Consider the following 10,246-nt stretch of genomic DNA (forward strand, 5'->3'; position numbering starts at 1 on the left):
AATTGGTGGTGTTGCTTTATATTTTGCAATAAGCACATGCATGTTTCTATTTATTTATTCAACTGTTTAAAATTTTGAATTTTGAACATTTAAATTTGAATCCGCTATATTATCTATTTGTAGATCATGAATCTAATGATATCCATAGTGTTGTTTGAGATTTATTACTATATCTGAGTCAAGCATTTTTTTTTTTTTTTTTTTTTAAATTGTCACTTAAACAATTTAATTAGAAGGTTTTTTTCCTTCCCTATTATTGGTCTTGACTTGTTTATTTAAATGCGAGATGTATATGTGCATAAATGAGACAACACTATTATTTTCTATTGTTTTCCAATAGTTAACATTTTAATACTTTATTCCATTTCACTATGTATATGGAAAAAAAAATTATAATCTATTTTTCCCAATTATATGATTAAGTCACGTGATTTTTGTAAGACACCTAAATTTATTATCTTTAATTGTGGGGGTTAAAGAGCTTTGATATTCTATTCATATGTGAAATAGACAATGATGCATAAATATGCAAATAAATTAATATGCTCGATAATTATTATTAATGTTTTTGCAAAGCAAGATAGGCGCAAATGAGGCATAGTATTTGCATGAGAACAGTAGTGTGGCAATAAAGTCACCTAAATTTACAAGCCTTAAATGGCATAGGAAAATTAATTCGAGTATGATAATAATACACACAAATATGTAATTTTATAGTGGACACATAGCCATAGTATAGCCTTTGGTTAGCATACTTGTGGACTAACCTGAACTGATTGAATAGTCAAATTGGGCTATTATTAGTGTGGTCACAAAATGTGGGGTTACCTACTACTAATATGATCAAAATATGAGAACTGAGAAACAATTGTTAATTAATGAATTCCTTAACTAAAAGACTAGCTAAAAAGCTAATAGAAAATAAACATCAAGGGGATGTGTCTTAGGTCCTCAATATAAACTATTAATAATAGCAACTCATCTTATGTGATTGGCGGAAAAGGATTCATATAGCCGACCCTACCTAGTGGGACTTAAGGCTTGGTTTTGTTGTTGTTGTTGTTGTTATCTTATGTGATTGGAGATCCCATGAATTAGGTTCAATGGGTAAAAACAAGTCATTAAGTAGTTTGGTTGGCACAATTATTTGCTTTGATCATCCATGTGGTGTTTGAATGGTGCAACTATAACAATTGTAAGGTTGAGTTTATCTCTTAATAAATTTATATCCATTTTTAGGTCGTGCGATTAGTTATAAATTCATATCCATTTTAAGGTGGAGGAAAAGCACTTTAATACCTATATAGTATATACAAAAATAAAGGAGATACTCAAAAGTGTAATAACTATCATGGAATTAAATTTATGAGTCATACGATGAAACTATGAAAAAGGGTAGTTGAATAAAGATTAAGGTCAGAAACGAAAGTCTCAGAAAATCAATTTGGTTTTATGCCTAGGAGATCTACCACATAAGCTATTTATCTTTTAAGAAGATTAATGGAAAAGTTTAGGGAAGAGAAGAGAGACTTGCATATGATATTTATTGACCTTGAGAAAGCATATGATAGGATACCTAGGGAAGTTCTATGGTGGGTTTTAGAAAAAAAGGGTGTTGTATGTAGTAGGTTTACCAATGTTATTAAGGATATGTACGATGGAGTAATGACTAGTGTAAGGACTATAGATAGAGAAACTAGAGATTTTCCAATCACCATAGGTGTACATCAAGGATCTACTTTGAGTCCTTATCTTTTTGCTTTAGTGATGGACCAATTGACTAAGAGTATTCAAAAGGAGGTCCCATGGTGTATGTTGTTTGCAGATGATATTGTACTAATTGACGAAACTAGGGATAGAGTAGAGACTGAGTTAGAATTATGGAGAGAAGCTTTGGAATCTAGAGGCTTTTGGATAAATAAAAATAAGACAGAATATATGAAATGTAATTTTAGTAATGATAGAAGAAATATTCAAGACAAAGTTAAAATTGATGATGAAGAAATAAATAACACTTGTAGATTTCGATACCTTGGATCTATTATGCAAGCTGAAATAGAAATTGAAGATGATGTAATGCATAGAGTTAAAGCAGGTTGGGTAAAATGGAGAAATGCTTCAAGTGTGCTTTGTGATCGTAGAATACCCTTAAAATTGAAAAGAAAGTTTTATAGGACAGATATAAGACCAGCTCTGCTATATGGATCAGAATGTTGGGCGACGAAGAAACATAATATCCAAAAAGTAAAAGTTGTCGAGATGAAAATGCTTAGATGGATGAGTGGCATAACATTGAAAGATAAATTAAGGAATGAACATATTCGTGGTAAGTTAGGTGTAGCTCCTATAGAAGATAAGATAAGGGAGGGACGACTAAGATGGTATGGACACTTGCAACGTAAGCCACATAGTGCACCTGTGAAAAAGAGTGACTTAATTACTGTGGGGGGGCAGTAGAAGGGGTAGGGGTAGACCTAAAATAACTTGAAAGGAAATAGTGGATAAGGATTTAATATCCTTGAAACTATTAAAAGAAATGGTCCATAATCGCATAAATTGGCGGAAAAGGATTCATATAGCCGACCCCACCTAGTGGGACTAAGGCTTGGTTTTGTTGTTGTTGTTGTTGTTGTTGTTTAGTTATAGTTACACACTTGATGGATTTACCTATGTGAGTGTGGAAGTAGGGCTGCTTCCTATGAAAGTTTACTAGGCTAAAACTTTCTAGAACACTTAGGAATATCCAAGTATGGTGCATGGCCTTCTTGTACCAACCCATGGGAATTTTCTTTCTAGGGATGTTATGCGAGTAATATGTTTATAGTGTCATGCTAAAAGAATTTGGTTCAAGAATTTAATATTTACCAAGTTTTTGTAACTCATAACATGTTTTCTCTAAGTGCAATTCAAACCGAAATGTATTGTCAACCAATGCATTACATCTCGCAGCTACCCAACACTGATATATTTTTATTTTTTAATCTTTCTTCGATTATTTTTTTTAATTTGAACCATGTCAAGGATTGTTGGTATTACCATATTAATGTTGGATGTTTAAAATTAAAAAAATATATTCTTAATAAATATTAAATAAGAATCTTTGATTTTATTTCAATTAAGTATACATTAAATTTAATACATTAGTTTTAACATTTTTAAAATATTAACTACTACTTTAACAGTTTAGTATTTATGATGCTGGAAGTTATACTTAATTTTACCTATGTAAACTGTGATCCAGCTTCATTTCAAGATACATTTTTCTTCTTCGAAATAACTTTATCTTCTTCTCTTTCTTGAGATATATATTTTATTAGGTATCTAAATGACACTATATCTCTTATTGCTCTGGTGTTTGTGAGTGCACATAAACTCGAACCAATTAAGTAATCCTAGACGTCGTGCGCGCAATGACTATATGCACCAAGAAATGTTTACCGTAGGTGCATAATCAGCTTTAAAGTCCGTGATCCTTCCACGCCTCAGCTTCTGATAAGTATTTATGTTTTATTTAATCTTAATTTTATTAGTAAATATTTTTTTTCCTTCTATTATATTTCCAACATTGTTTTAGGATTTTAGAAAATAATACCATTTCACCTATTTAATCATTGGAATCATGGCCTATTTTCATTCTTATCTCCCTATATCACATGCATAGCTATTGGACTTTCCAAGCTTCAATGACACAAACAACTAAATGATGCTGACTAAATATATATGGGAACCACATATCGGATGTTCCAAATCAAATAAACAAAGTAGGAAAGACAAATGATCAGAAACTTGTAAGCATGGTCTTAAATTTCCACGAAATTGTTGAAATTTCCATCAAAATTTCTGGTTTCTAACAACCCCAAAATCAAAATGACAGTCAATTTCCATCTTACATAATGTCCATCAAAATTTCAATGAATCATCTGAAATTTATCAAAATCTCGAAATTTTAGCAAAACTTTTTGAAATTTTAACTATAGAAGAAATTGCCTCGAAATTCAAATGAGAGATTTGGAGTGAAAGTGATATTTCTCTATTAATTTAATTTAATTTTTTTAACTGAAACAGAAGATCATTACGAGGGCTTTTGAAATTATATAAAAATAAATAAACTTATAACAACATTTTATTTAACCATTCATGTCTAAATTATCATTATTTGTATAATAATAAATAATATTTAAATAATTTTTGAATTTCATGTGTATTAACTGAATATGTTTAATGCACATCATCTTACAAATATGTTTGATACACATTATATTACAACTTTTCCACCTCATACACAACATAAATGTATTTAACTTATAATATATTAGTCCAAAAACTTACATTACTATGTCAGTATATCTATTAACCATTTCTAAAATTTCACAAAAGAATTCCGTGTTTTGCTACTAATTTCCGTTATTTTTTCAAATCAAAATCAAATTTTTTGTCGAAATTTTTGTACTTACGGAGTGTCGAAATTTGAGTCGAAGTCGAAATTTAAACCTTGCTTGTAAAAAAATGAAATTTTATGATTGTAGCCAAGCTAATGTGAGAAAGCATCTGAATCCAAAAGTGTATGTTGTATCCCTGAATATAACCAAGGTTGAAATGTGATGTAGCCAATGAACGCATTTTAAATACAAACAATTAACTCAAAAGACAAAAACTAGTTGCACACATAGCAATCGGTCAATTAGTCTCTTACCTCTTCTTAAAATCTCAAATAAGGTCGGGAGCCAAGCTCGCACTTGCTGGACAGTGAAAACATTTGAGCTAAGATCAAGTTGAGCATAAGCCCAGGTCAAACATAGTGCTCAGCTCACAGTCATCTATGAATGAGCATGTTTGCCTTGTTGAACTTCTACTACAAATACCAATGTTTTAAAAGTCGGAGGCATAAAGCAAGGCATTTTAACCCTCAAGGCATTGGGACATAAGCCTTTTGAGAATTTTATTTTTTGATAAAACTATGTAAATAAATTACAACTTTTAAAATAAATAAAAAATTAATAAAAACACAAAGATAGCTATAACATTACTAAAACATGACAAGAAATAGCTATAACATTACAAAATTCAAATCACATTCAAGATCTAAGATACAACTCTCAATTACTTCGGAAAAGTTGTAATTAGAAAAGTTGAGGTTCAAAAGTTTTAGAAATCAATTCTATTATGACATTCCTTTTAAATAAACATGGAATTAAAATTTTCTAACTTGAGAATCATGCACTCAAATGCGTAAGCCTTAGTGTGTAATGCATTAACCATTTTTCGGATTTGGTATTTTAGACAGAGTCTCAAGGTGTTTTAAGCATGCCTTGCCTAGAGGCAAGGCTTGATTGAGCCTTTTAGAACATTCAAGATTGATAAATAAATACTACGTACGCAACTAAAAGAAAAAAGAAAATATATTAGATACAAAGAAGAGAATGTACAAAATGTGGGGGCAAGAAGTCCACCAAGTTAAAAGAAATAAGAAAACAAAAAAAAAAAAAACAATAAAACAAAAAAAAAAAAAGGAGAGAATCAAAAAACAAAATATCACAAAATAGAACTAAAAGAAATTAACCAAGAAACCCCCTTTTTAAACCCTTTCCATCATAATTCATTGAACTCTTCAAATTTGGTAATTCCCTTTTGCCCTTCACCTTTCGACTTTTATCACCATCCAAACGCACTTCATTTCCTCCAAAATCACTCAACTTTAAATCCATTTTATCCAAAAGAATTTGAGCTTATAACTCCTCCATCAGGATCTCCTCTACGAGTGTGAGCAAAATTCCATCCCCACATTGTACTGTATTCACCAACACATCATTATCAAAAATAGAAACTCCCTCCAAACCTTCCACTGGTGGTGGATGAACATAAAATAAATCCCCTATTTCATCACGAGAGTCAAAAACATACTCATATTGTTCTCATATCTCATCCAACAAAAACTCCCCACCACAATCAAAACGATACTTTCTAAATTTGAAAAATCCCCCCAGTTTGTTACCTCCTTACCTTTTCTAGTATCATTAGAACCTCCAACATTCTTCTCAATTTGAGGAACTTCCACAACACTAAACTCTCCTTTAGAATCTCTCCTTAATACCTTTGTCAAAGATTCACTAGAATTTTCTCTCTCGTCTTCAAACATCTTCTTCATTTCAGCACCCAAACAAGTCGCCTTTCAACAAGCATAAACCTCATTACCTTCAAATTTATCAATATAAATATGACAATGAACCGATTCCTCCCGCAAACCCACTTCTTTTTCACTCTTTTTCACACCACCTTCTAAAAACTCTACAGGACTAGACGCAGATTTATTACCACAGTCTTGAACCGAATCTGGTCTTCAAACGTCCTGAATTTCCTTCGACTCTCGATCATTTCTATTCATATTCTTAATACCTATAGGCTGAATAATGTTTCCATTAACTGAATGTTGAATAAGAATTCCATTAACAAAGGGTATATCTTCCTCTTTCTCAAAACTAATCCAGAGAACTTTTGAAATGCTATAATATGCACAGCAGCATTTCTAATTGAGTAGCAAAACTAAAACCATCAAATTGCCTCATAAATATTTCAAGCCTCCAGCAAGGCCTTTATCTCTAAAAGCACCAATTAAGAGACGATTCCATTCTAAATTCTTCACCACTCATGCAAATCCAACCAAATATGCCACCTGGAGGCAGGAGCTATGTGCTTCAACATTGGATTGCAAGGCAGTATACTAACTAGCAGTAAACAAAAAGGGGCTCAATTTCCTTTCAACACTAGCAAAGTATGACAACAAGGGATGTGGAAAATAATGCAGAAAGACTTCCTATATAACATTTCTAGTTAGCAGGAAGTTAATTCCCATCATAGCAAAAATAATGATTCCGCGGCCAAGATTGCAGATCTTGGTCTTATACCAGTTTTCCAACAACCAAAACCCACAAGTGGTTTATTAAAAGGTGACAAAAGACTTGCAAAAGAAAAATAAATACACAAACAAGAAAAAAGATGTTAATTCAAGGGATCAAATCTAAAGTTGAGCTTACAGGATTTTTACAATGAGGAATTCAAGTGGCTAAAAAAAATTTTGTGGCCGTCTCTTGAATGGTGTGTCAGCAATGAGTTCATTCTTGTTTTCTTGATTCCACATCGTGCACAACAGCAAATGACAAAACAAATCACATAAATAGAAGCAAGCTCATTCTAAACAAGTGACTTGTGAAAAATAAAGCAGCAGTACACCTCAAAAACTGCTAACACCCACCACCAAACCTTATGTCCCACTATATGGGATAGCTATATGAATCCTTTTCTCCCATTCTGGACAATCTAGGACTACCATCAGAAAATTGAGGTACTGTCAAATCTCTACTCACTACCTGTGTTATTCTAGGTCTACTACTCTCCCTCCTCCAAGTCTAAGAAAAATTAAAACACTATTTCTCACGGGAGCATTCTTTATTCTATGTTGCAAGTTACCACACCTAAAAAAGTGGTCGTAGCATTTTTCTTTAAAAAAGTAAAAAGACTAAAGGAAATATATCAAAATCTGGGCGTGCTTGGTGAAATGAGAGTACCTGCTGCCTTAAGAAGCAAAACTGATGCGGGTGGAGTTTTCAAAATGAAAGTAAAGCTTTTATCCTGCAAGCAATTCCAATAATAATACCATCAATTCTAATTCTAAGGCACCCAATGGAAGACCAAACTTGTCGATGCATAAGATGGGTAATCTTTAAATACAAATAACAACGCAAGGAGCAGAGAAAGAGAATGTAAGAAAGGAAAAAACCACTCACATCGTACACCGTAATCTCGACCGGAATCACATACCCAGCCTTGTCAACAGTCCTCGCGTTGTAATCCTTACAGAATGCCATTATATTAACACCCTTGGAACCAAGCGCCGGCCCGACTGGCGGCGCAGGAGTTGCCTTCCCTGCCTCCAGAGCCAGCTTAATCACTCCAACCACTACAAAGCAAACGCACACACGACACAAAATCGTCAAGGCCAGCAAGTAAAGATGAAGCTAAGGTACGACTGAATGCATACCTTTCTTGGATTTCCCGCCCGGTTTAGGAGGGGCCATGGCGATAACGGTGAGAGGCCTTGGAGGTGAAGAACGTGCCAGAGAATTCGTCCTCCTAAGAAATTGGGAAGAAACATTTGGGTTCGAAGACAAGGTGAGGCATGAGGCGAGCATGGAAGAGGGGTTATTGCCATTCTTTGAGAGAAGATGAGAAAGAGTGGCGGTAAACATGGACGAAGACGCCATTTGAACAAAGACCAGAACGAGCTCCCCCTCGACTGACACTGGCGTCCGGATAAAATAAAACCCCTGCTACCTTGAAGGAGCCATACGATAGATGGAGGTGCACAACGTCGTCGTTTTCCCTTTGCAACAAAGAAAGAAAACAAATGGAATGACAACAATTTATATTTGGTGGTTAGTGTAAAGGCATTACATTCTGTTGTTAACTCTTCATGTGAATTTTTTTAGTTGTTTGGTACTTAAAAATAAAATTTAAAAGTGTTGCAGCCAAAAATTAAACGATCTTCACGATCCTTGATAACGACCACCTAAAAAGAGATAAATAAGTAAGGCTTGGAAGACCCGGGGTGTATTCCGGAGGATCGCTCCGATGCCTAAGTTAGGGATTGGCTTGAGAGGTTTTTTACACAATAGTAAAGTAGAGTTTAAAATGAGATACCTTAACCTCTTCTCTAAATCCCCATTTATAGTGATGGAGTTTGACCCAAGGGTGATGTGCCATTTATTAGCAAATTATGGCGCAAGTGTGAATCATTCCGATTGTTATAATGTTGGCGTAAATTGCTCTAATCATCATAGAGCTGGCGTCAATTGCTCTGCTTGAGCAGTTGACTTAGGTAGTAATTGCCCTCATTAATGTTGGGCTCTAGTCTCCTTTGGATTTACGGTAAGTGAAATATTTGGGGTATATCAGTTGTCCCCCCTTCAGTTTCGAATTTTTGAAGCTGGCTTCCAAAGTTCGAAAGTTGTTTTTTTTTTTTTTTTGTCGAGCAGCTCTTCTTGAGGCATTTTGGGTTGCTTGTGGTTTTATGAGTCGTGCTCTTCTTTTTCGTCATTTCTGGCCTAATAAGTTGTGCTCATATTTTGGGTCGTTTCTGGGCCTCACGAGCGTTGCTCGTCAGTTGGGCCGATTCTTCTTTGCCTAATGAGTTGTGCTAATTTTTTGGGCAGTCTTCTAGCCTCACGAGCATTGCTCATCAGTTGGGCCGATTTTTCTTTGCCTAATGAGATGTGCTCATTTTTTGGGCAGTCTTCTGGCCTCATGAGCGTTGCTCATCAGTTGGGCTGATTCTTCCTTGCCTTGTAATGACCCTCAATAAAATATAACATTATAAATAAAGATGATCAACCCGAACCCGTGGGTAACGAGGATACCTGTCAAACACAACAGAATTCTATGCAGCAGTAAACATAAAATTCAAACATCCATCCATAAAGCATAATACCAGAGTTTTCTATAACATTATAAAATTGTACTTCTATACATCCTTATATACATCAAAATATCTCTAGGGTCAAACACGAAATAATTCTGACCCTAATACAAAATCTTACCCTCCTCATAGGGTAATCTCACTAGCTCATCGGCAGCCTTGACCCGCCGGTCTCTCAGGGGCTCCTGAAAAATCATTTAATATTTGGGGGTGAGACACTTCTCAGCAAGGGAAAATAAACTAAATACAGTTGTGTGGCAACATGAATATTTAAGGCACTTATACGTATACAATACATTTCATAACTCTGTAAACATTCATCATATCATACTGGATAATCATATAATTTCATATTTGTTAATAAACCATAACATACATAAAACATCTGTTATAACTGTAATACTGAAAATATACCCAGGATGAATAGCTAGCTGGTGTCATGTATTACCCTTCATGACGGGTTGTGCAGCCCGAAGGCGGGACCTGACAATGGCTGGCCGACCACTGCTAAATCAAATATGTCTGTAAGTACGATGAGCCCGCCACACCCTGGTCCAGACTGCCAGGTGGACGTCCACACTCTACTGAAACCACATCGACTATCCATCTTCCATCCCCTCATAGGATGGTTAGCACTAGTTTGACGTAGATATTTGATCTACAATATAGCTACGGTACCGAGCTCCTGAACTAAACTAAACTAACATCCGAGTTCTGATAACATATAGTACATGATAATATAATATTTTTCATAATTACGGCCTCGTGCCGAGCATA

At 34.4% G+C, this 10,246-nt stretch overlaps 1 protein-coding gene across 11 annotated transcripts in view; it reads right to left on the minus strand.

The window, feature by feature from the left end:
- Positions 1–8,408, minus strand: part of LOC131158806 (large ribosomal subunit protein uL11c) — a 30,271-nt gene extending 21,863 nt beyond the window's left edge. For 5 of the 11 annotated variants that reach the window (XR_009137520.1, XR_009137519.1, XM_058113685.1 and 2 more), the window contains exons 1-3: positions 8,036–8,313; positions 7,782–7,954; positions 7,563–7,626 (exon numbers count right to left, since the gene is read on the minus strand). Coding sequence is in view for 7 of the 11 variants with exons in the window: in XM_058113685.1 (XP_057969668.1) it covers positions 7,563–7,626; positions 7,782–7,954; positions 8,036–8,258 (460 nt within the window). In the remaining 4 variants the exon portion in view is untranslated. Of the gene's footprint in view, positions 1–7,562; positions 7,627–7,781; positions 7,955–8,035 lie in introns of all 11 variants that reach the window. The other 6 variants (XM_058113691.1, XM_058113689.1, XM_058113688.1 and 3 more) reach the window with 2 other exon arrangements.
- Positions 8,409–10,246: the final 1,838 nt, after the last annotated feature.

Source organism: Malania oleifera, chromosome 6 (assembly GCF_029873635.1).
Source record: "Malania oleifera isolate guangnan ecotype guangnan chromosome 6, ASM2987363v1, whole genome shotgun sequence".
Taxonomy (NCBI): Eukaryota; Viridiplantae; Streptophyta; class Magnoliopsida; order Santalales; family Ximeniaceae; genus Malania; species Malania oleifera.